General features: G+C 43.8%; 1 protein-coding gene across 9 annotated transcripts in view; it reads right to left on the reverse strand.

Moving 5' to 3' along the window:
- Positions 1 to 26,345, reverse strand: part of NEK10 (NIMA related kinase 10) — a 194,449-nt gene that overhangs the window by 129,442 nt on the left and 38,662 nt on the right. For 7 of the 9 annotated variants that reach the window (XR_004256903.1, XM_032235689.1, XM_032235690.1 and 4 more), the window contains 11 exons: positions 26,096 to 26,320; positions 25,054 to 25,193; positions 22,478 to 22,539; positions 20,777 to 20,854; positions 20,327 to 20,391; positions 12,645 to 12,747; positions 12,145 to 12,273; positions 11,492 to 11,629; positions 10,648 to 10,693; positions 9,118 to 9,239; positions 7,701 to 7,803 (listed from right to left, as the gene is read on the reverse strand). Coding sequence is in view for 8 of the 9 variants with exons in the window: in XM_032235689.1 (XP_032091580.1) it covers positions 7,701 to 7,803; positions 9,118 to 9,239; positions 10,648 to 10,693; positions 11,492 to 11,629; positions 12,145 to 12,273; positions 12,645 to 12,747; positions 20,327 to 20,391; positions 20,777 to 20,854; positions 22,478 to 22,539; positions 25,054 to 25,193; positions 26,096 to 26,320 (1,211 nt within the window). In the remaining variant the exon portion in view is untranslated. Of the gene's footprint in view, positions 1 to 7,700; positions 7,804 to 9,117; positions 9,240 to 10,647; positions 10,694 to 11,491; positions 11,630 to 12,144; positions 12,274 to 12,644; positions 12,748 to 20,326; positions 20,392 to 20,776; positions 20,855 to 22,477; positions 22,540 to 25,053; positions 25,194 to 26,095; positions 26,321 to 26,345 lie in introns of those variants that run through there. The other 2 variants (XM_032235691.1, XM_032235694.1) reach the window with 2 other exon arrangements.

Consider the following 26,345-nt stretch of genomic DNA (forward strand, 5'->3'; position numbering starts at 1 on the left):
ATCCGCAAGGCACGGCGGACATCCAGACGATGCCAAAGACGCTCCCTGTCAGTGGACGGACTCGGGCAGAAGTCGGGCAGGACGATCTCCTGAGCCCTGTGAAAGGGGGTATTTACTTTGGGGACGAATGCCGGGTCAAGGCGAAGGACCACTCTGTCCTGGTGAAAATGACAGAGGTCGTCCTTACAAGACAGGGCGCCCAGCTCGGATATACGCCGGGCGGAAGTGATGGCCACCAGAAAGACCACCTTCAGTGATAAGAAGCGCAAGTGCACCAAGCGGAGAGGTTCAAACGGAGCTCCCATTAAGGCCTTGAGGACAAGCGGAAGATCCCACGTGGGGAATCTATGAACGGGGGGAGGCCTGAGATTTGCCGCCCCCTTGAGGAACAGCTTGACCAGAGGAGACTGGGAAATAGAAGAAGACCCTGCCCCCCCCCCCCAAGACCGAGGACAGAGCCGCCACTTGGCGTCGCAAGGTGTTTTGCGAGAGCCTGTCCTCCAGGCCCTTCTGAAGGAAATCCAAGACGTTGGGAATGGTGGCTCTGTCGGGAGAGATGCCCTTGGGGGAGCACCAGCGGACGAACGTTGCCCAGGTGGAGTTATAAATGCGGGTCGTCGAGGGACGACGGGCCGCCTCGATGGTGCGAATGACCCCGGAAGACAGATGAGCCCCCCTTAGAAGCCGCCGTTCAAGAGCCAAATGGTCAGCTGAAGCCACTGAGGCTCTGGGTGAATCAGGGCCCCCTGCCGTAAGACCACCTCCCCTTGCGGGATCCTCCACGGGGAAGTCACCGACAGCTGAACCAGGTCCGCAAACCAGGGTCTCCTGGGCCAAAACGGGGCCACCAGAATGACCAAGGCCCTTTCCGTCACCACCTTCCTGACGGTCCCCGGGATGAGCGGAATGGGGGGAAAGGCATAGAGAAGGCCCGGGGGCCACCGGCTCCTGAGGGCATCCGTGCCCTCCGCCGAGCTGGATTGGAAACGGGAGAAGAAATGTGGGAGTTGTGTGTTCTCGGGAGACGCAAACAGGTCCACCCGGGGGGACCCGAACCGACGACAGATCTCCCGGAACAGCGACGGGTGGAGTTGCCACTCGCCGTTGTCCAGAGTTGCCCGACTGAGCCAGTCCGCCTGGACGTTGGAGAGTCCCGAGATGTGCTCCGCCACCAGAGACTGCAGGTGTTTCTCCGCCCATGACCCCAATCGCAGAGCCTCCAGCCAGAGGGCTCTCGACTGGGTCCCGCCCTGACGACTGATGTGCGCCTTGGTGGCCACATTGTCCGTCAGGAGGAGAACATGACTCCCTTCCACCGAGGAGCGAAAGTGACTCAGTGCCAGACACGCGGCCTTCAGTTCCAGCCAATTGATGTTGTGACGGAGGTCCGAGGCCGTCCATCTGCCCTGAGCCATCCGAGAGCCCACCAGGGCCCCCCACCCGAACAGACTCGCGTCCGTGGTGACGGTCACCCTGCTCGGCTCCCAGAATAAACACCCCCGCCGGATGGCCGGGGAGAGCCACCACGCCAGGGATGCACGGACTCCCGCCGAGATGCGGAGAGTCTGAAGGGAATTGCTCATTCGTCCCCTCTGATAGGGGATAAGCTCCCATTGAAGGGGCCGAAGATGGAGCCTGGCCCACGGGACAATCCCTATGCAAGAGACCATCTTGCCCAATAACTGCGACAGAGAGAGGATGGAAACGGAGCTCTTTGTGCGAATGCTCTCCGCCAGCTGACGAAGGCTTACCTGCCTCTCCTGAGACAGACGCACCTCCCCCAACTTGGAATCTATGACTGTCCCCAGATGCAGAATGCGAGTGGAAGGAGTGAGATGGCTCTTTTCGAAGTTTACCGAGAACCCCAGGGCCTGGAGGCTCCGAATGGTAAGCCGAAGATCTGAAACGGCCTGAGACAGGGAGCCCGCCTGAAGCAAGACATCGTCTAAATAACATTGGAGGCGGACCGAGACTGATCTCAGATGGGCCGCCAGAGCAGCCAGGACCTTTGTGAAGGTCCGCGGGGCCGAGGCCAGGCCGAAGGGAAGAGCCCTGTACTGGTAATGGTGGGACCCGTGGGAGAACCTCAAGAACCGGCGATGAGCGGGCAGGATGGGAATGTGAAGATAGGCCTCCGTGAGATCCACGGAGGCCAGGAAATCGCCTTTTCTGATGCCCTGAAGGATGGACTTGAGCGATGACATTTTGAAACGCCTGTAGACCAGAAACCTGTTCAGGCGCTTGAGGTCTAGAATTGCTCTCCAACCCCCCGTGCTCTTCGGGACCACGAAGAGATTTGAGTAGTGGCCCAGGCCCCGTTCCCCTGCGGGAACCGCCTCCACCGCTTGGATTTCGAGGAGGTGGGCGATCGCCTGACTCATCAGGCGGCGGCGCTCTCGACTCTGGGATGGAGGGAACGACCGAAAGAGATTTGGAGGAGTGGAGAGAAATTCTAACCTGAGCCCGTAACGAACCGTGGCTCGGACCCAGGCATCCGACGTGATGTCGTCCCACCGGTCCGCATAAAGAGCGAGGCGGCCGCCGATGGGATGACTCGGGTTCGAGTCACTTCCCCCTGCGGGACGGCCGCCTCCTCCACGAAAGGGCCGCCGAGCCTGGCCCTGGAATCGGCTCCTGTCCTGGAAGGGCTGCCCCAAGAACTGCCTGTCAGAAGAGAAAGAAGAGAAGCACTGGTTATAGCCGAAGCTAGGGGCCCTATACCGTTGCCTACGGAAAGGACGTGACTTGTTCTCGGCCTTCTTAGCTGTGGAGGGGAGGACCTTCTTTTTGTCCTTATCCTCCACTAGGATGCGAGTAAGGGCCTCCCCGAAGAGATTGGGCCCCTTGAAGGGGGCAGCCGCCAAATCCCATTTCGCTTTGTTGTCCATTTGCCAATGGCGTAACCACAGGAGCCTACGGGAGGTGACCGAGGTGGCCAGGGCGCTAGAAGCAAACTTGACCGTATCCAAGGTCGCGTCAGCTGAGAACTGACACGCTGCCAGAATCTTGACCAGATCCTGATGGATCCGGTCCTCCTGTATGGGAATGCGTTCCTGCAGCTTCTTGAGCCACATGACCGTGGCACGATTAAAGTATGAAGCTGAGGCTGCCGCCTTAATGGCCCACGCTGTGGCGTTGAAGTTCTTCCGCAAAGTAAGCTCTGCGCGCTTATCCTCCGGCTTCATCTTATCTGCCGCATCGCCCGACACCACCGGGGAGGAGGACACCAATGCGGCCACAGGGGTGTCAACCGTCGGGAGCTGAATGGCCTGAGCAAAGGTTTGCTCCACGTTATAATGCCGACGGTCGGTACTACCTGGAGAAGAGAAATTGGAAGGTTTAGCCCACTGGTCGGTCAGAACCTCAAGGAACAAGGGAGGGGCAGGGATCTCTTCCTTGTTGGTGGCCGTGGCAGAGAACATGACCATGTCGGGATCCCTTGGGGGGGGGCGCAGAGGGATCCCCAGTTCCGACCTTGGTGGTGTGTCTCGCCTTATCCAAGAGAACTTTAAACAATGCGGGCATAAATAGGACCTTGGAAGAAGGCTCCTCCGAAACAGTGGTATTCTCATCATCTGAGAATCCCATCTCCTGGGGTAACTCCCCCCCCACCCAGGAAGGAAGTCTCACTGATCATGGAAGGGGAGGAAGCCCGACACTGAGCCCTGTTCAGCCCCCCATGCCTAGAGTAAAGGGAGCCTTTGTCCCGCTGGGCAATGCCCCGAGTGATGGCTGCAGAAATAAGCCTTTTAATCCCTTCAGGGAGATTATCCAGATCCTCCACATCCCCATAAGTGGAAGCCGGGCCCTGGGGGGCCAACCTTTGGGGGGAACAGGGGCCTCTGGACGTGCCCTCCAGAGGATCATCTATGGGGGATGGAGAATGCCCCCTCCTGGAGAAGGCCCGCGACCTACCAGGGGAGCTGCCTGAAGAAGCCGGGCTAAAACCCCTAAGAGGTGACCTCTCTGAAATGGGCCTAAGAGGGGACCTGGATCTGTCCCTAGATAAAGGCTTGGAGGACTGGGCCTGCCTTTCTGCCCTGGCAAAGGTCCTTTCCAGGGCCCTATGGCGAGCTGCCTCATCCCTAGAGACAGAACTGGAGGGGCGCCTTGAAGAAAGGGATCTCTGAGGGGGAGCCCCCCTCCCCACCTCCTGATCCAAGGCCTCCTCACTCCCAGTAGGGCCTGCCCCCTGGCCCTGGGGAATCTCCACTCCCTCGTCCATGCCCCACTCACGTGCCTGACGAAAAGGAGCAGGAATCGGCCTCCAAAGTCCCACCTGAGACCAGGGCCTGAAGCCTGTGGGGAGACCTAGGCTCAAGGCCTCTCACTAGGCCGCACTAGGCCCGTCGATAAAGGCAAGGCCTCACGCACGTGGCAGCCTCCAAAATGACCGCCGGAACTCCGTGCGCGGGAGAAAAGGGCTGGAAATAATCACCAGCAGCCCAGCCAGGCTTTTACTTTAAAATTAGCAGGGAGAGTCACACGGCACACACACACGCTCTCCTCACCCCTGCTCTTTGTCCCCAGGCAACACAAACAAAGGAGCCTGCAGCGAGGCCCCCTACGGAGCAATCAGCTGTAAGGCGGGCCGCTCGCTCCTCGAGGCTCCGAAGCCACTTGTAACTTTTCTGCTGCAAAAACGGCTGCTTCTAAGCAGCTTAAAGGAGCCGCACCCCCGTACCCGGGGACAGGCGAAGGCTCCTGGCCTGCGGGGGGGGGGGGAGACTAGTGCCCCACTGGGCCCTCCCCCAGCCGCCCGAGGCAGAGATCTGTCCCTTGGGGCCACAGCAGATCAATTTAGAATTTAAAAGGATTTAAAGTGCCCAATTAGCCAAATAGGAATCAGATTGCATAGAACTCACCCAAAAGGAGAAAACAAGTAGAATCCTAACAAACTACTCTACAGAACTTGGACCAGACTGAGAGAATCTGGGCTAGCAATGGACAGGCACCGGTATTTATAGATTTCCTCTCAGTCTTGGACCAATCAGGCTGTGATAAAACCCACGTGTGACCATTCCCTCCTCCCACTCTGGAAAACGTATGCGTGTTGGGGAATTTTTAAATTTTTTATTTTTATTTATATTTTGTTTGTTTTCTTTTCTTCTGTGTAAGCTGCCCGGAGTCCTCCGGGATTGCGCGGCCTATAAATCTAATAAATTAAATTAAATTAAATTTTCTGGATCTATTTTTTTGTTCCCTTTTTGAAGATGGGAACCATATCAGCTCTTTTCCAGTCCTCTGGCAGTTCCCCGGTGCTCCAGGATCTCTGAAAGATATAGTTCAGCAGTTCTGAGATCTCGTATGCCACTTCCTTCAGAACACTGGGTGTAATCCATCCGGTCCTGGTGATTTGAACTCGTCTAGAGTAGAAAAGTGCTCACTTACCATTTTCTTCCCTATTTCAACTTGTGTTCCTAATCTGATTTTTGTGGTGCTGTTTTTGATAGGTTGGACGGTTTTATCCCTTTGTGTAAAGACAGATGCAAAAAATGAATTAAATAGTTCTGCTTTCCCCCTGTTTCTTGCCACTTTCTCCTAGCAATGGACCAATTGTTTCCTTAACTTTTTTCTTGTTTTTAACATGTTGGAAGAAGCTTTTTTTTGTTATTTTTTACTTTTGTGGCAAGCCTTTCTTCATTGTGAGCCTTAGCTTTCCTCACTTCATCTTTACAGGCTCGGGCTATTTGCTGATATTCTGCCTTAGTTATGTCCCCCTCTTTCCACTTTTTATACTTATATTTTTTGTCTTTCAATTTGTCAGAGAGTTCTTTATGCAGCCATGCTGGTTTCTTTTAGGAGCTGTTATTTTTCTTCTTCACTGGTATTGTGCTAGACTGGGCTTTTATAATCTCACTTTTCAAAATTTCCCAAGCTTCTTGAGTTGTTTTCCCCTTGAGGATTCTCATACATGGAATTCTTCCCAAGATCTCTTTAAGTTTATTGAAATTAGCTCTCTTAAAGTCCAAGACTCTAGTTTGACTTTGTTCTAGTACTTATGTTTGTATGATGTTGAATTCCAATATTGCATGGTCACTTGCCCCCAGGGTTCCTGTGGCTTCAACACCTTCTATCATTTCTTCTCTGTTAGTGAGAATTAAGTCCAGTATGGCCGATCCCCTTGTTCCCTTCTCTACTTTTTGGGAAACAAAGTTGTCTGCTAGGTTTGTTAGGAACCTGTTGGATCTTCCACTTGGTGCAGAGTTTGTTTCCCAGTTGATGTCAGGGTAGTTAAAATCCCCTATTACTATTGTGGTGTGCTTCCTACATACCTTAGTTAGCTGATTAGGAAATAGTTCATCTACTTCCTCTGCTTGGTTGGGTGGCCTGTAGTATAGACCTATGGTAATGTCACACACCCCCCCCTTCTTTAATATTGACCCAAATGCATTCAAGAAAGTTTTCATCATTGTTGTGCTCTATTTCTGTAGAGATGTAGTTATTTCTATTTATATACGTGGAAAATTCAATATGGGCAAATGAAAAGCTCTATCATTTCTCACAATGGAAGAATAGATGGAAAAAACAGTGGACTTAGTAGAGATGGCAAAACCAACTATAGTAAACCAAGATAACAATTTCATTTCCATGTCAAATTTGCTTCTGGATTTTATGCTCCATATAGAAGGGGGGGGGGCTTTGATTTTACATTTTGAGGACTAGATTGATTTTGTAACTATAGAAAATAGCCTTTAGTTATTTGAAATGCAAAGCAAAAGTTGGCATTATAATTGCATTCAGTATTTTATTGTACTGAAAGGATCCAGAAGTCACTACTTTTTTCTTTTCCATTTCTTTTTATCCAACATCCTCTTTCACACTTTTTCTGATTTTATTTTCATTTGTATTTTATATTGTAATACCATATAGTCTGATAAAATTAATAAAAGACACGTGATTGTGTTGAAGTCAGACTAAGACATCGACCATGTGCAAAAATATAAAAGTCAAGGTTAACTATCCTTAGGAGAGAATAACTGTATGGAATAGCTGCAGGGATTATTCATATTATACTTATATACAAATAACTAATACAATCAGTTAGGTATGCCTTTCCTATCTCATTTATCAATGTGTGAACGTAATTTAGATTACAGATATAGATTAAATAAAGATGATGGAGACAGAGATAAAGAGAGATATATTGTAGATAGATAGATAAGTAGGTAGGCAAGCAGAATTATGCAAAATGTTTCCTTCTGAAGGAAAAATATAAAACAACTGATTTAAAAACAGAAAGAACAGACAAAAACAATTTTGAATAAACAGCATAAAATGTAAATAACAGCATTAATTCTGGAAAAATACAATTTCACATAGAAAAAATACCTACTTATTCAATAGATACTGTATTTTCTGGAATCTCCACTAAAAATAGCAAAATATTTTAATGTATACAGAAATAGCTCACTACTCTGCATTTTTTCAAGAAACCTAAACAAAAAAAAAGGAAATAAGAAAAATCCATGCTGTTAATACCTACAGTATATTGCCATATTATTATTCGTAGATCATAAATGACACGTTACTATATTTAAAAAGAGGAAATGTTCCTCAACTAAATGGTGGCACTTATTGTACTGAGATATTTTTCAGAGTAAATGTAACATATAGGTATTATTACTAGCTTATTATTGTTATTAGCATCCTGATTATTTTCTATCAAATGTCAATAAGAACATAAAAATAGAACTTACTGATTGTTACTTTATCCTTATCTCCCAGCATGATATTGTTTGGCGTGAGGTCTCTATGGACAATCCTCTTCTCTTTGTGCAAATACCGAAGAGCTAAACATAGCTTTATAATAATAATAATAAAAAACTTAATACAATAGAAAGAGAGAAACACCAGCACTAATTAAACAATTTATTATTATGGAAATAAAGTTCTGAAGCATAACCATCTGAAAGGGTAATTTGTGAGTGTCCTATAATAAACAAAATAATACCACAGTTCATTAGAAGATCAAAGTGTACTACTCCCATTTTTTGCTTTGCGGAGTGGGGTGACAGCACAGTATCCAGAGCAGCTGCAGAGGATGAAACTTTCCTCTGTAGTGGAGTATCCCAAAGCTCTATTTTAGGCCCAGTAATCTTCAACATCTTCATCAATTATTTGGACAAGGAGACAAAATGATAGATCCATTTGATAAACGTCAATATATTATCTACTATATGATCCCTACAGATGGAAAACCATGTTAGGTTATGGTATATAAAAAATAGGAGTAAGGCAGTACCTTTTCCAACTAACAAAAAAGTTTAGATCTTTTAAAAATATGTTAGTCGGAAAAAGTGCTGCCAGATTATTTTTTTGCCCTCTTACATAATCTTACATATTTTATGTTATATGTTATGGATATATCACAAATATGGAAGGCCTGTAATACAACCATAGTTAGCCTTTTCATAAACTCACTGGGAACAGACATTGCTGGAATGTGTGTACTACTGATAAGGAAAGATTCTGAGTATGTGTATGAATGATTTATTGTTAGTGATACCAGGTAGAGCATTAGTGGGTGTACGGAATGTAGTGAAGTCTTGGAACAAACAGTAAGGATGTAAAGTTCCTGACGGGGCAAGATGTACCATACACATGGATTTTGAGTAAACAAGTTGGGTATAAAGAGAAAATTGGAATGAACCCAGACTCTGAAGTTCGAGACGACTCTGGTTGGAGCATGGGATGCCCTGAGTCTGCTTCCCAGCCCACTCAAATACAGCCTGATCACCTGTGTTGAGAATATATGTGAATATTGTGTGAATGAGTAGCCTAGTTGGGCAGCAATACTTACAGAACCTGAGTAGCCTTGTTGGGCACAGTAACCTGACTAGCCTTGTTGGGCATAACTTGTAATAGTAAGATAGCTTTGAAATTAGACAAGTATATGTACATATATAAAGGAATTAATTAAACTTAATTGCATGCTTGCCTTGCCTTTTGTCCAAATAACACAAGAATAAAAGGACTATTGGAAAACTTTCCTTTGAGTAACTTGAAAATAATTTTATGACGCTAACATGGTTTTCAAACTTTTCAGACTCCTGATTAATTGCATGACCAGAAAACATGTAGGGGAAAGCAATGAAGGCAACTTCAGGTTCTTACTTGAATGAATATATTCCATATTCTCTCTTCTGTAAATTGCTGTTGTTTTTCCTTCAAAGAATGAAAATGTTCTCCAAGGGGTGCTCCTTCTATGAGCTCCATGACTATATACAATCTATCATCTATTCATGATGAAATAAATAGTAACAATAATAATTTATTTCTGTAGACAATAGTTATGCATATCCTTTATGATGTTCGTTGGAACAGATTCATAGAGGTAAACAAAAAAAAATTCTCTTCAACTTGGTTTATAGTTGAAAATACACAATTTTCAGCAACAGGTCTGTAGAGATTCTCAGTCATCCAGGTCATGGTTGTCCCAAAGATGCTTTTTCAGGAGACAACTCAACTTTGTTGTTTTTTCTTTGAAGACAAAAACAAGAAAGTCCAGTTGCTTCCTGAAAAAACTCCTTTGGGATAACCATGACCTGGATGACTGAGAATATCTGTAGACTTTTAGCTATGCAATTTGTGATGAACACCCTTCGAATGGTATGGCATTTCCAGAAAAACTGCAGACTACAGGAACAGTTAGCACTACTCAGGTGATCCTGAGGACACAGGTAAACCTCCACGTGCTTTAACAACTCTCAAAAATGATGCAAATGACCAGCTGTCTGCAGGGAATATAAATCTCTCCTTTCTCCACCATCCAGTCAGATCTGAATAAGTTTCTTGGATGAGAAACAAAACATCTTCAAAGAAAAATATAAGAAAGTCTCCTGAAAAAGCACCTTTGCGAATTTTCAGCAACATCTCCAAAACTCATTATAACCATCAAGGAAAAAATAGAGAATCATACTTCTACTCACATATAATCACTGCCCACTCACTATGTTCTTGAAACATCCAACTTGACATGACTATAATTGAGCCCAAAATTTCCACTGCTAAACAAGGCAGTTAAATGAGTTGTGCCCTATTTTACAACCTTTCTTGCCATGGGTATTAAGAGAATCACTACAGTTGTTAAGTGAATCATGCAATTGTTAAGCAAATCTGGCTTCTTCTATTGACTTGGCTTGTCATAATAAAAGTTGCAAATAATCCAAGGAGCATGGCTGCTGGAACTATCAGTATGTATAGGGATGCTGCGATGGTCCTAAGTGTGAGAACTGATCATGAGTCACTTTTTTCAGTGCTGTTATAACTTTGAAAAGTCATTTAACAAATGGTTATTAGTCAAGGACTATATATATTGCCCCATACATTCACCTCAGCTCTTCAAAAGGCAAAGTCTACTCACAGATACTCCGATATCTAAAAACCTCAGCTCTCGAAAAAGCAAAGTCTTTTTAAAGCTAACATAATGCTATTTGTTCAAACTTCTAATTTCTGCTTCCAATACATTCCCTTTCTTCCCTTGTCTTTTAACTAACAATTTAATACTTTTCAAAAAACATAAAATAATCTTCTTGAAGATGTCAAAAGTAAACATTTCTGATATAGTCCTTACTTCACTTTAAAAAAATAATAATATATGAAAGTAATACATTGTGGATTGTCACTTTGTAGACTTATACTTACTTTCTAAAAAGGTTCTGTGGTATCGTACAACATTGGGATGATAAAGCTAAAATAAAAATGTACAAATGTTAGATTAGATGTGGGCAGTCTGTGATATACTGGATATGAGTCAGTACTCCAATATTCTTTTCTTTTTTTCAAAAAATAAGAGGCTGAAAGGAAGCACAAAGTACCTTCATGCCTACCTTTAATCTGTTTATCAATTCTACCATTGAAATTTTGTGGCAAATTGGTACGATTTCAGTCTGAATGGCTTGGAAGTAAGAGACTTTTAGTAAGTGAAACACACCCATTGCTACCCTCTACCCTTCTTCCTCCAAGATAAAATGGACCCTACTCATTCTAGAAGCAGTACAACATTAACGGTGATATTCCTCTGAATGGGAATTATGGCAAGTTAGATTTTGAATATTAGAATGTCTTTTGACATTTGGGTAGCATTAATGCTTATTTGAAGGGACTGCACTAGCAACAGATAAAAGAATACCATCAATATTACAATATCTCTATTATGCTTTTAGAGCTTATTGCTAATTTCTTTTTTTTTCTTGATTAGTCTTCAACTGCAAATGTATGAATGATCATACAGCTCAATCAAGGCTTGCAACAAGTTAGGAAGGAACGTGCACTATAGCAGTTTCCTAGTCGCCTACAAACTTACTAGGGATGAATAGGTACAAGTAGCAGGCAATGAAAAACCTAAGCAGGAGAATAAAAGTAGGTAGCCAACACATACTCAGGGTAGCATAGTAATTAAAATAACTTCACTTTAACTGGCATCTAAACTGTAATTGAAAGACTTCCCCCAATAATTTCTCTGAAACTTATTTTTGTTTAGTCTTACCTGTTCTTTAATTATGGTTAATTCAGAGACAATGTTCTTTACACTGCTCTCTCGATCTTTTTTATCTTTTCCAAATGCTGGATTATGTAAATTAATCTCTTTCATTGCTAGAAAGTTTTGGCCACTATGTTTTCTAACCTACAGCAAGAAGAAAAAATGATATGAACAGATAGTATACGATAGAAATTACAATGTAGTTTCCAATTTCCCATTTTGCAATGAGAATATTTTTGGAAGATATATAAGTATTTCAATGTCCTAACAGATTTGAGTAGAAAGTCAGAATCTCTGGAAACTGGGCAGGTCACATTGTGAGCATTACTAATTATTATTTATATAGCTAAGTAAAAATTATTTAAAATACTTGAGATATATTATCTTAGAAATGTTTACATTAATAAAATAGCATTTGCTACAAATCTGAAGATATAGGCGAGTACTCAAAATGTTAAAAACTTTTAATGTTAATGGAGTCCAAGCCTGAAAGATTTTGTTTCAATGAATTTACTGGAAATGTTCTATTTACAAATAATGCTAAGTCAAATCAACATATTGGTTTCCTTTGCCAATAAAAATAAATAACATATATCTGCAATCAAGTGTGAGGAGCAGTATGAAAAGCAATATTCAAAACAAATCAAAGGCGCTTTTACCTTATAAACGCTTCCAAATGCTCCACTGCCAAGATGATCCAAAACTGCGTAATTGCCTATGTATTTCATTGGTGCTTTATTCTGATTTATAGTTTCAATATTTTCAGAGATTTGCTTAACTTCCTCTTCCTGGTTACAAAAGTTACTTTATTGATGTAATTTTAGACAATTATAATTTATAAAAGTCCTACTTTTCCCTTAAAAACCACTTTCACCCATTTTTTTTTAATCTCAATCAAGAACACTTCTTTGACTATTCCATTCTTAAAAGAAATTCATGTAGCTAGAGCACATGAAAAGAAGTATGGTGTCTTAAGATTGCCACAAAACATACTGCAAAGCATTATACAGCTATCACTTGTACAAAAGCAGTTTTCAAAGTTCTGTTTCAAAAACTTTGCAATATTTTATTCAAAGATGACATTTAAAAACCAGAGTAAGCTGAAACATTTTGGCAAGGACTGAGTTCATTTGAATAAAGAAAAATATATACTACCCACCAGTAGCGCATTTAATTTCAATACTAGCTCTTCATAGGCACTGATCTCACGAATATAATGCCCAACATCTATGAAGCTTTCAAACAAGTCTGTAGGAAAGAGCCTACAAAAATATAAATGTAAATACTTATGGAATACTGAATCAGCTTTATACCCACTTTCATTTCTCACATTTTAAAAATTAATTTCTTTTAGAATTTGTTTCTGACAAATGTACTAAGGACAAAATAGTTCTACCTTTACGCATGTGAGTAACACATCAGAACTTTCTTGCTAAAGGAAAGGTGATTCAATCCCTTTCCTTCAGAAAATTCCATATTTATTGGAAAAAAAGATTTTTATTAATTTAAGATAAATCTGCCCCTTGGAAACAAACAAAAGGGAGAATTAAAATTAGAAAATCATTATAATGCCCAGCTTCCTCATCTTGTCAATCTAGGTTACTAACACCATTTATTTGTTTGTTTGTTTGTTCAACATGAACAAGATAACAGGCATAAACATGGGCATGAACACAGGAAATGGATACGAATAAATGCGGACAATAGGATAGGGATGGTAGGCACACTGGTGCACTTATGCATATCCCCTTACAAACCTCTTAGGAAAAGGGCAAGGTCCACGCTAGGGAGTTTAAGGTTAAAGTTATGGGGGTTTGAAGATGTAACAACAGAGTTGGGTACTGCATTCCAGGCATTGACTACTCTGTTGCTGAAGTCATATTTTCTGCAATTGAGTTTGACACAATGCAGGAAAACCTGCCAGCCTACCAAAATGTTTAGTGTGTGTGTGTGTGTGTGTGTGTGTGTGTGTGTAGAGATAGAAAAATAGCAAACTTAAAAATGAGGACAAAAAAAAGAGTGCAGTATAATCTGAATTACTATTGATTAAAATTACCAGTAAAATAAGTCCCCTTTTTGTAAAATTAATTTATCTGCAACTGCATATATACTTTATGATTTTTTCTGAAATTACATATACATGGCTGTCAAAAAATGTCAGTTGGTCTTACCTGAACTGCATGTTTCGAAGAAGGCGTGGGAGGAGTCATACGTGGGTATTATCACAGCCCTTTTGCCCTGGAGACTGAGGTAAATCTTGAGGCCACACCTCCGTGCCTCCCTCTGACCTCCCAGATTAACTGATTGTTGGTAGCAGAGCACCTGGAAGGAAGTGACAGAGACAGCACATGCACACATCCTTCCTACCTGGCCCTGACTGACCACTGAACAACTCAGGCCCCTTCGAAACATGCAGTTCAGGTAAGACCAACTGACAGTTTCCGAAGTGAGGCGTGACAGGAGTCGTACATGGGACATACCAAAGCTAGGGTCCCTGTGAGGGATCATTGGGCCTGAGCCTCTCGAGTGTCTAGAACTCCCTGAAGAACCCTCCTCTCAAAAGCCGCCTCCGCGAAGGCGTAAGCATCTAAATGGTAATGCCTGATGAAAGGCAAGGGAGAGGACCAGGCGGCAGCCCTGCAAATTTCCTCTATGGGAGCCTGGGTGGCCCAGGCCGCCGAAGTGGCCGCACTTCTGGTGGAGTGCACTGTGATGCCCTCTGGGATCTGGAGTCCCCGTGCCTCGTAGGCCTTTGAGATGGCCGCTCTGATCCACCTGCTGATGGTGGCCGGGGAAACCTTGGCTCCCCAGGTAGATGTCTGAAAGGACACGAAGAGGGCCTTTGAACGCCTAAAGAGCGCTGTGCGCTTCAGATAGATGCGCAAGGCTCTTCTGACATCCAACCTGTGATATGATCTTTTCCTATCCCTGGAAGGCTGCGGACAGAAGTCTGGCAGAACTATCTCTAAAGCCCTGTGAAAGGGAGAATTGACCTTGGGCATGAACGCGCGGTCCAGTCTGAGGATGATTTGGTTCTCCAGAAAGGTGCAGAGATCCGTTCTAGTGGAAAGAGCGTTGAGCTCAGATACTCTCCTGACTGAGATGATGGCAACCAGGAAGATGACTTTAAGGGTCAAGAATTGTAGAGAAACCTCCCTCAAGGGTTCGAATGGTGCTTCCGTCAATGCTTGGAGGACCGTGGGTAGGTCCCAGGTAGGGAAACGATGGACCACTGGGGGTTTCAGATTTGCCGCTCCCTTAAGGAAGCGCCTTAGGACCGGATGTTGAGACAAAGGCGGACCATCCACACACACCCCAGGACCATGGATAGGGCAGAGACTTGTCTCCTAAGGGTACTGGGGGCCAGACCTTTCTCCAGACCTTCCTATAGGAAGTCCAGAATCTGGGGTACAGACGCCGAAGCTGGGACGATGTCCCTTGCTTGACGCCAGTCTGCGAAAGCAACCCAGGAGGTGTTGTAGATGCGAGTGGTGGACTGCCTCCTGGATGCCTCGATGGTCTTAATGACCTTCGCAGAAAATTGTGCCCCTCTCAGTTGTTCCTGCTCAATCACCAGGCGGTCAGATGGAGCTACTCCGGATCCGGATGCTCCAGAGACCCCTGATGCATGGACACCTCCCCCGGGGGAATCCTCCAGTGAGGACCTGAGGACAGCTCCACCAGGTCTGCTAGCAAGGGGCGGCGGGGCCAGAAAGGAGCCACTAGAATCATCTGCTCCCTCTGACACTAACTTCCTCAGAACCCCGGGGATGAGGGGAAGAGGAGGAAAAGCGTTGAGAAGACCTAGTGGCCAACTGCAGCGAAGGGCGTCCGTGTCCATGGCTCCCCTGGATGGGAACCTCGATACAAATCTCAGCAGCTGGGCATTTGCTGGGGTTGCGAAGAGATCCACCGTCGAGTGCCCGAACCTCTCGCAGATCTGCAGGAAGATGATGGGATGGAGCTGCCACTCTCCATTGTCGACCGTCTCCCTGCTGAGCCAATCCGCTTGCTGGTTCTCTGTCCCGGACATGTGCTCCGCTCTGATGGACTGGAGATGCCTCTCTGCCCAGTTCCCCAACCGGAGATGTCGCTGGTTCCCTGAAGAGGTCAGCCACCAACAGAGCGAGAGCAGCACCTGGGGTGACACTTGAACTTTGAAACTGGCGTCGCTCGTCCCGGCTCTCTGGTATGGAAGCAGGAACCACTGAAGCTCCCTGGCACGTAGGCGAGCCCAAGGCACGATCCCTATACAAGAAATGAATTTCCCAAGAAGCCTGGAAAGAAGAACTACAGGAACAGAGCGTAATTTGCGTATCTCCTGAGCCAGTTGTACAATGCTGTCCCTTCGATCCTGGGAAAGGAAAAACTTTCTGGACACCGAATCTATAATGGACCCTAGGTGTTGGAGATGGGTCCAGGTGGCGCTTCTCTAGGTTGATAGAGAACCCCAGGGAACTGAGGGTGTCAATGATGAGCCCCAGGTCCTGCCTGGCAGTGTCTGGGGACCTGGCTAGGACGAGGATGTCATCCAGGTAGCAAAAAAGCCGAACTGGGAAGGAACGCAGGTGACCCGCGGCCACGGTCAGCACCTTGGTAAAGGTCCTGGGGACTGAAGCCAGCCCAAAGGGGAGGGCCCTATATTGAAAATGACTGCCCTCATGGGAAAATCTAAGGAACGTACGATGTTTCAGGGCAATTCTAATATGAAGGTAGACCTCCGTGAGATCGATAGAGGCCAAGAAGTCGCCCTGACGGATGCCTTCTAAGATGGACTTCAGTAAGGCCATCTTGAACCTATGGTAGACCACCCTGGAATTGAGCAGCTTAAGATCCAGGATGGCTCTCCACTCCCCTGAACTCTTGGGGACCAGAAACAGGTTCGAATAGAATCCAGAACCCCTCTCCCCCTATGGGACCCTCTCTATGGCCTTGATATCTAACAGATGTTTGATGGCCTTAGCCTTAAGGGCCCATTTGGCCGGATCTGCAGAGGAGGCGAAGGTACGGAACCTATTTGGGGGATGCGAGCAGAACTCCAGCTGTAACCCAAGCTTAACAGTCTGGAGGACCCACTCGTCCGAAGTGACGCACTCCCAGGCATCCGCAAAAAGGGAGAAGCGACCGCCGATGGGGTGATCTGCAAATGGATCACTTGAATCTGCAGAATGGATGACCGCCCCTTCCTCGAAAGGGCCGCTTGCTCTGTTGCTGGACCCTGAATCTGTCTCTAGGAAACTATCTATCCCCTTGTCTATGAAACCTGGAGATTTGGTACCTCTGATTCTGGACGTCCGATTCAGGTGGGTGGTAAGATGTTCTCCTGGGGTAAGGTGCATTTCAGTGATCTGACCATCTGGTGGTAGCCGGGTAGACCTTGCACTTATTTTTGTCCTCCACCAGGATAGGATCCAGCGAGGCACCGAAAAGCTTGTCCCCGGCGTAGTCCGCTCCTGCCAGGTGCCACTTGGCTCAGGACTCCGCCTGTCAGTGGCACAACCACAGCAGACGCCTGGAAGCTACAAAGGATGACAAGGCTCGAGAAGCACACTTAACTGCATCCAGGGTGGCGTCTGCTGAGAACTGCATGGCTGCCAGCACCTTAGAGATGTCCTGTAGCAGTCGTACCTCTGTGGCCGGGGTCCTGTCTTTCAGCTGTTCCAGCCACAGCACCGTTGACCTATTGAAAAAGGATGCAGAAGCGGCTGCCCTAATGGCCCAGGTTATTGCTTGGAATGACTTACGTAAGATGATTTCTGCCGTCTTGTCTTCTGCCTTAAGGCAGTTGGCGATGTCTCCAGTCACCACGGCTGAAGCTGAAGCAAGGGTGGCGACCGGGTTGTCCACCTCGGGGACCTGAAGAGCTTGGGCAAAGGTAGAATTGAGATTATAAAACCTCCGCTCATTGCCCCTCAGGTTGGGAAAGGATCCTGGCTTAACCCACTGGGATTTAAGCACTTCCAGGAACATCTCTGGAGTGGGGATTTCCTCCTTCTTCACCGGTGGTCTATGGAAGGGTCCCTTCTTGTTACCCCCACTAGTGCCTGGCGTGGCAGTCACAGAACTGGGATCTGGGGGTGTATCCAGGTCAGCTGTGGCCCTGGCCTTACGAAGTAAGGAGCTGAACAAGGAGAGGGGAAATAGGCCAGTGATGCTGGGGGCCTCAGAAACTTGAGCATCTTCATCTTCAGAGAACCCCACCTCCTTTATTTCCCCTTCCTTTAAGCCCGAAGCTTCACTGGCAGGGGAGAGAGACAGAGACCTGGGCTCTCTGGGGGCAGGGGCCCTGGAGTGAACATGGTGACTCCTGGACTGGTCCCAGGATTATCTATGTCTAGAGCCCTGGGATTGAGGTTTCATCCCAGAAGCAATTCCCTGGGCTATGACCCTGGCTAAGACCTCCTGGAAGCTATCAGGCAGTCCTGGGAGGAAAGGTTGCAGAGGGTTGCAAGAATTCCCTTGGCTCTGGGGATTGCGGTGCCAGCCTGTGTCTTGCAGGGCTGGGAGCCCTATGCCCAAAGGGATCACCCCTAGCCTCCGATGATGGGCAGGCAAAAAGGGGGGGGGGGGCGATAGAGAAACTGCATACTCTGCCTGAGCTCTCTGCAGAGCCAGGGGGTGCCACCTGGGCTTCCACCAGTGCAGGGAGCCTGCGGGGGGAGCGTGATCTAGAAAGCGATGGGCTAATGGTGGCTCTAAACCTCCTAGCTGAAGCCCTGGTCACTCGACCCCCTTTAGAGGGGATCTCCTTCCTAAGGGCCCGGGGGGTGCTTCTCTTGGCAGGGGACCTCCCTCTGGTGACCGGGGGAGCCTCCTTAGAGGTCCCCTCGCCCGGGTCTGAGTCCCCTGGGAATCTAGACCCAGCACCCCTGCTCCTTGCCACCTCCGCCATGTTACTCACAATACCGATGCTTGCCCCTCCTCACTCTTCTGCCTGCTCGATTCACTGTGCGCAATGCTCTCCAAGCTCCGCGCTCCTTCTGCTGTCGATCCACGGCCTGAATGCCGGCAAGCACTGAGTCTATGCCTCCCCCCAGATTGTCGGCGGAGATAGGCCGCTTTTCAAGCCTCTTCTGGCTTTGTCAGTTGTATTTTGAGCGCTCTCGGCGACCGTAGGAGGTAAGCTGGCCATGCGCTCACTCACGTGCTCCAAGATGGCAGAAATGAAGATGGCGGTCACCGCTCTGCAGTCCGAGCTCCTCCGAGGCTTGTGGACACTGGTCGACGATCCTGCTGGAATCTTTAATCCACGAGGCTGCGAAGTTGATCCTTCAGCTGTTCCGGTAAGCCGTGCAGTTGAGCGGCTGCTGCCCCTCTTACGCGGCTGCCTGGCCGCCTGGGGCACATGCTAGCAAGCGGTGAGGCTTAAATGCTAGCAGCGTGGAGCACAAACGAGGAGGGAAGCAGCAATCCAAAGGGAAACTCTTTAGGTAAACGGCTAGAAAAAAATTCCTGTATAAAAAAATCCTTAGTCTTCTAAGTGTGGGAGAGTCAGTAAAAACACTCCTTCTGGGCTGGAGACTGAGGTTAATCTGGGAGGTCAGAGGGAGGAACGGAGGTGTAGCATCAAGATTTACCTCAGTCTCCAGGGCAAAAGTGCTGTGGTAATACCCACGTATGACTCCTCCCACGCCTCACTTCAGAAACAGTGGGGAATTATGGGATACTGTATGTGATAGAAGATATGAACTGCATTTTGAAAGAGTAGAAGAAAACCTGATGGAGGCAAAAGCAAGGAAGCAGACAGCGCAAAAGGAAGGAAACACAGCAATGATTTTGCTGAACTCAACAAAATCAATTTTATCCATTCATATTTTATAGTAGATCTCATCAAATGTAATAACTTTTACTCTCGTGTAAGTCCTGTTTAATCCTTAAGAAATTCTGCAGTAGATTTGTTCTATCCAAAATAAAGCAAGATTAAAGTATGTTAGCTCGATTCCTTCACTTGATCCCTCCATATGTTTAAGCTGGGAAATTTCCTATGATATTGGATAAGGAAAAAAAGTTGCCACTATCTCTTCTTTGAGATCTCTTTTAAAAAATTGTTCTGTATGTTTCACATTTATTCCCTAAAAGGTTTTTGGTGAGTCTGAAATAAATTGTTCAGGGCAACAATAACTAAGCAGTAAAAATGTGGATAACAGCAAAAAGATACATAAAACTAAACCTCTGCTGCCATCTAGCAGTTGTTCAGATGCTTGCATCCCAGAATGAATATCTAATGAAATTAAAAACAAATGGACATAAAATATTTGAAAACTACCAGCCTATGTATAGCCCTGATCTTGTGAAGAAAGTCTATCATGCATCCACATTACAAGTAAAATAAATATAGTTTTGGATTATTAGTGTTTCCTAAAGCCATATTATGGAGCACAGATTTCTTTTTCTGAATTAAGATTGGAGAAACATTTCAAATGCATATACTTACTGTTTTTGAACAATTCCCACAAAAACAGTGTAAGCACAGTCATTTGTTGTGACATGTCATCCCCAGTCAATAACAGTATAATCACAGATATGTAGTTTGATCAGGAATAGTTCAGAAATTACATCTGGCCCACTTATTATAGCACAGAGATGTCATGGAGTTCCAGTGCCTTCAAAAGTATTCTGTTATTAAAATGTGAATATATTGCGCAATTTTATTCCCTTTATAGACTATAAAGACTTTGGGAACATGTTTTTTATTGGAAATCAGTGTTTTAAGCAAAGTTTGACAGGTAAAGTTTGACATGCACACATTCCCACATACAATAAATGTAAGGCATAGTACCTTATATACACACATTTATTCAAAGGAAAATAATCTGGGAATATAGCTTGTCTTCAGCATACCTTTTAAAAAGATGTCGATTCCTTTCCATACTGAAAAGAAATCTCAGAGCTCTGAATGCATAACACTAGAATGAGAAAAATGTATCGAAATTGAAAGCCACATTTGATTTCTCTTGTCTAAAGATTCAATGCCAGTAACAAGCTAAAAGCCTGAGCAATGTTTACATTAATAGAATAAAACATTGTAATACTAAAAGAATATCAGTTTTAGTATTTAGTAGTTCGGAATGGTTTATGAAACTATTAGCAATTTGTTGGCTTTTCTGTCTTATATATTCTTATTAACTTTAAATTAATTACATTAAATTTATCAAACTGCCTTAGAAGCATAGGGAGAGAGGGAGGGAAGGAAGGAGGCAATAAAGGCAATTAAAATCATAATAAACCATATTATTTGTGTTTCAAAACTGTAACTATTTGCAATGAAAATTCATAAATAAAAAGGATTACCTGTAATAAATTAGCCTTTGCTATATTCCTTTGCTTATTAGGTAAAAGCAGCTTTGCTATTGTATATATCCCATTTTCCTAAAAAGTATATATGGAGGAATAATATTTCAGAGAACAATCAAACATTTAGTAATAAAGAAGAATTCTTAATAATCTGTCAGATTCACAAGAGGAATTTATTGTCTATTGCAAAATTATCAGCAAAGACAGATACTTTTCATTTTGCAGCATGACCTGCAAGTTAAACAGGCTTTAGCTGACCCACTTACTCTTTAAAATATATTCTTGTTCTCTATATCAGTGGTCCCCAACCTTTTTATCGCCGCGGACCAGTCAGCCTTTGATAATTTTACCGTGGCCCGCTGAGCGCGCGCAGGGGGGGGGCATTGTTCGCGACGACACATTGATTGTTTATATATCAGATTGTTTTGATTAAACAACTTTTATTTTATTGTATTTAAACATGCCTTACAAAATAAAATACAAGAGCGCGGAGCGCGCGAATGCCGTGGAGAGAGAGAAAATAAATATATATATAAATATATAACTGTTTGGGAGTAAAAGCGGGGGGGGCGCACCCGGCCGGGGGGGGAGGGGGAGGAGGAGGAAGGAGGGTGGGAAGGAAGCTGGCAAGCGAAGAACAGAAAGTAATTAGCAAGGATTAAAACGACCTGCCGGAAAAAGGAGAGGGGAAAAAAAAAAACACCAGATCTGACGGCTAGTGTAGCCTCCACCGGAGGGGCTGCAGAAACACACACCGCCAGTCCTGTCCTTCCTTTCCAACCAGTCTCTCTCCGCGCGCGCATACACACACACACCACACAAACACACACCCGCCGGCAGATATGCACGCACACACACTTTTTTTTTTTTGCAATTGGCAGAACTACGGTTTTCTTTCTTTTAAAAAAAAATAATTAAATGGAGGTGGGGGGTGTGTGGAGAGAAAGGGAGAGAAGCGGACACATAAAACCGAGCCGCACTCGCGAACCACAGCATGCATCTGGGTGACAAAATTGCAGGGAGAAAGCAGGAAAAGCCGAGGAGAGAGCAAAAAAAGAAAAGAGCCAGACCAAGCGCGGCAGGGCGGGTAGGAAGGCGATGATGATTGGGGGAGGTTTGAAAAAGCAGATCCAAGCGCAAAAGTTACTGAGTCATTTCAGCGGCGGCCGGAACAGTTTTCTTGACTCCCTCCCTCTCTCTCTCCTCTCTCACTCTCTCACTCTCTCTTTCCCTGGCGATGGATCGGTGCGGGAGGGGGGAGAGAGAAGGGAGGAGACGGCGAGGGAGGGAGGGAGGGAGAGAGAGCCGAGGGTGGGACCAAAGGGGGGGGAGAGAAATGCATTTAAGAGGAGCGGATTTAAAAGAGCGATCATGGCCCCCGCCGCTGCGCGGCCCGGTGCCAGGTACTCCACGGCCCGGCACCGGTCCGCGGACCGGGGGTTGGGGACCACTGCTCTATATAACAGTTAGCCATGAGGCAGCCATGCTCAGGCAGATATCAAGAGCATGCCTTCAGTAATTCAAATTACACACAGTACTTAATTATAAAATGATAAAGTGGTAAATATAGGCCCTCCAGTCCTTACATGAGTGGACAGCAGCATATTTTTAACCAATACTATTTCTATTCCAAGAAACATGCATTGTATAAATATAAACAAAAAGTTTAATCTCAAAAAGTATTTAAAGACTTCTCACCTGTACTACTTGATGGGCATTGGTGTCATTAAGGACCAATTCAGTAATTGCAGCACAACAGGCTAAAATAAATCACCAAAAATTATACTGCTCCTATATATTAAGGTATTTGTCAATTATGTTTTTTGAGTTTTAAAATAACATTTTAAATTAATACATTAATCCGTTCACATTTAACACTTTATGTAATCTGGAGAAACTACAGATTGAGGAAAAGAAAATGTCTGTGGACTTTCAGTTGTACTTCTGGCCTCCTCGAAAGCCTGATCTGCAAGTTCTGCAGTCAACTTCGACCTCTTCCTGTTGGGGAGCCCCACTAAAGGGGCGATGAAGTAAAATGGGACCATCTGGCAGGTCGAGGAGAGAAGCATCACTCCTCCCTGACTGGGAAATTATCCCCCTCATCTGACGGCAAGGAGCAGCAGCAGCCAAAATGGCTGCCATTAAGCCAGCCTGAATACCCAGGACTGTGCTGGAGAGGAAAAAATGAATGGAGTGTGAGCTGAGTGAGAAAATACTTTTTATTAGAAGTTGACCCCAAAAATCCAAGGGGAAAGCATCTTTAAAACTATTTGTTGAAGTTGCGAATGAGCACACAGGAAAAATATCAGAGAATTGAAGAAGGAAAAAAATCTGCTTTTTAAATAATAAATAGAAACTTGGTTCCTCAAAGCTAAAAGATGTGATATTGAGAACATTTTAAAATACTGGAATTAAAGTCCCAAGTTTCTCTTTACAAACACTGCTCAATTATTGGATTTATAATTTAAGAATAATTTGAATAATTGAAAAAATAATTGAAATCGGAACTCTTAACACTATTGCAGAGAGGTTGGAGCAGACATAAGCGAGAGCACCATCTGCTGACGAAAAGGAAAATATGCAAACTTGGAAATCACTATTCAAAAAAAACCCTGGAAATATCTGTTAAATACAGACCTATTCTAAGACCACTAGAGATCTGATTATTAACTAAGGACTTCAAGAGCCCCTGAACATCATTGATTATTATTGAACATATAAGGTAATTTGAAGAGGCATGGATAACTCCTGGTGAATTCAAACTATTTGGACTGAATATTAATGAGACATTTAAAATTGTGACTTGGAATTTTGGCTTTTTGAATTAATGAACTCTGGACAGTGGACTGAAAAAGAGATTGATTAAACACAGACGCAACATAAGATGGAAGTAAGGAGAACTTAAACAGAACGGAGCTTTTTCAAAGCATTGAGAAAGTATTTGATCATATAGACCAAAAATTAGGAAATTTAATGCAAAGAATAACGGACAATGATTAGGACAAGGAAGAAAGAATAGATCTATCAGAAGAAATAGAGGGGAAGTGAAGAGAAATTAGCAAGAAGAAAATAACGAGATATTGCCAAAAGGAAGAGTGATTAAGGAACTAAAAAAGGAGGGAAATAATGTAAAAAATTAAAAAAGGAAGTGAGAAAAACAGGAAGAGAACTGGGGGGAAAAGATAGGAGGTGGAACGGATAGTTCTGGAATTAGACAAAGGGAAAGGGTAGAGTTGGGAGGAAAAATTAGATTGCATAGGCAAATAGAGGGAATAAGAGACCCAAAGGACAAATATGGGAGGAAAATTAAAAAGAAAATAAGGTTCTGAAGTGGGTAAGAGATGAAGGATAAGGAAAAATAGAGTAAAAGAATATTTTTATGAATATATTTCAATAACATGTAGTAATACTAGAATTATACAGGTTGGATTACTATTTTAGTAGTGATAGATATCAGGATAATATTGTACTATAAATAAATATGAAGAATGGGAAAATAGACTTTCAATAACTGTATTACTAAATATGTATAAAATATGAATAACAGTGGAAGGTTAGAACTTAATGGGTGATTAGGGAAATATATAAAAATATATATTAATCTAAACCTTTTCTATTAATAGTAGAATTATATGGATTGAAGAACTGGAAAGAACATGAATAGAAATACCCTAAACGTATAAATGATCGTGATTGATACTAAAATTGTATAAGGGGATATTGAAAAATGGAAGAATGAAGGATGGAACTTTGATTTAACTATGGAAATATGAAAAACAAAACAGATGGAAAACACATCTTTGAATATTATAGTGATATGAAAGGGGAAAAATAGTTAAAATAGGGATAGAAATAGTGGAGGGAAATAATAATTATATATTAAGATGTTAAGGTATACAAAAGGACAGAAAGATGGTTCAGAAAAAAAGGGTGATAATAAAAGACATGTATAAATAATATGGAACAATGAAAATTAAATGTAATATTTAGGAATAATAACACTGTTTATGTGTACTGAAATGTATGTTATCCAGTTACCACACCATCCACGCATTGATATGTATAAAGAATATTAAAAAATGAAAATTTGATTGAAAAAAGAAAGAAAATAAAATGTCTGTGGCTTGCTCTATAGGACAGTCAGCATATGTATATTTATAAAAGAACCTACTGAACTTACTATTTAATTGATCCATCAGTTTTTTATTACCATTTAATGCATTGTTCAGGCACAAATAACTTCATTGATATAAATCATCATAGTATTACTGTACCTGCTTGAAGAGAAAATGTATTTTCTTGTATTTCATGAGAGCTTAACTCTTCTGATAAATGAAGCTGATGGATTCTTCCAGCTATGTTTGCACTAGATAAACTCCCAATGGAAGAACGATCCAAAAACAGACTTCGTTCCCTAGAAAAGTACAAGAAACAGTTTGCATATATCTCTAAGATGATCAGCAATTAGAATCAAGAATGCATATGTTCTATGCATTCTTGCATATTATGAGTCAGTGTGATGGGTTAAGGTATTGAATTAATACTGGCAAGCCCATGGTTCAAGTCCCTAGTCAGCTATGAAAGCTTATAAGATGTGTTAAGGCCAGAGAGGGCAGCTAACAAAGTTTGTCATCCCTGCATGAATTGGAAAGGCAAAAAAAAGAAGAATGACCAATTAGAGCCTGGAGTGGCTGTCGTATGGGCTGAGCACCAATGTGGATGTCTTGCCAACCCACCACAATCTGGACTGGAATTTTTAAAGTTAATTTCAGAAACGGGCAGGAGCAGCACATGAGGCAAGTAGCTTAATCTACCATGGAAATTATCCTAAAAATCCCTCTCCAAAGCAAGACTAACCATGGAATCCATGGGACTGTAAGCCTCTCGAAACAGACATCCTGAGTTAAAAACAACAATTCTTAAGAATAGAGGAGTTGAAGCCTATAGAATAAGATTTAGTTACATATGTATGGCAAGTCCCAATATAGAATTAAATTGGTCAGATACTGCCTCCTGTTGGTTTGTATAAGTAATGAACATTCTGTACAGATTTATTTAAGGAGTTCTGATACATTAATCTCTTCTTCCTAAAGGAATTGTTATATCGATATTTCATGAAAGTTATACCTGCATTTTTAAACACAAGTCTCAGAAAATCTTTCTATAAAACAATATCATTCAAAGACAAAAAATTGTTTATAGGAATTGATTTTCACATGAAATCAAGCTCAATGCAGAGAAAAACGTAGTTTGGAAGTTTGTATGTGAGTATACACATTCTATCTGCTGTTATTATAGATAAATTCAGAACTCTACCCTTGTAAAATATGAAGGAGCTGTTTGATTCCACCCCAAATTCGAATTTCAACACTGGTATCAGGATCTTCGCAAATCTGTACAAGAATCCAAACTACACTCCAGAGTAGTTTTAGATGATCAGAATGGAGAAGACTAAGCAGAATAGGCACACCCTCATACAACTTGATTTGTTCCTTGACTTGTGATTCCACACAAAGGAGACGGAGTAATTCTGCTGTCAATCTGCAAAAAAAGAGTAAACATCTTT

This window comes from Thamnophis elegans, chromosome Z (genome assembly GCF_009769535.1).
Source record: "Thamnophis elegans isolate rThaEle1 chromosome Z, rThaEle1.pri, whole genome shotgun sequence".
Taxonomy (NCBI): domain Eukaryota; kingdom Metazoa; phylum Chordata; class Lepidosauria; order Squamata; family Colubridae; genus Thamnophis; species Thamnophis elegans.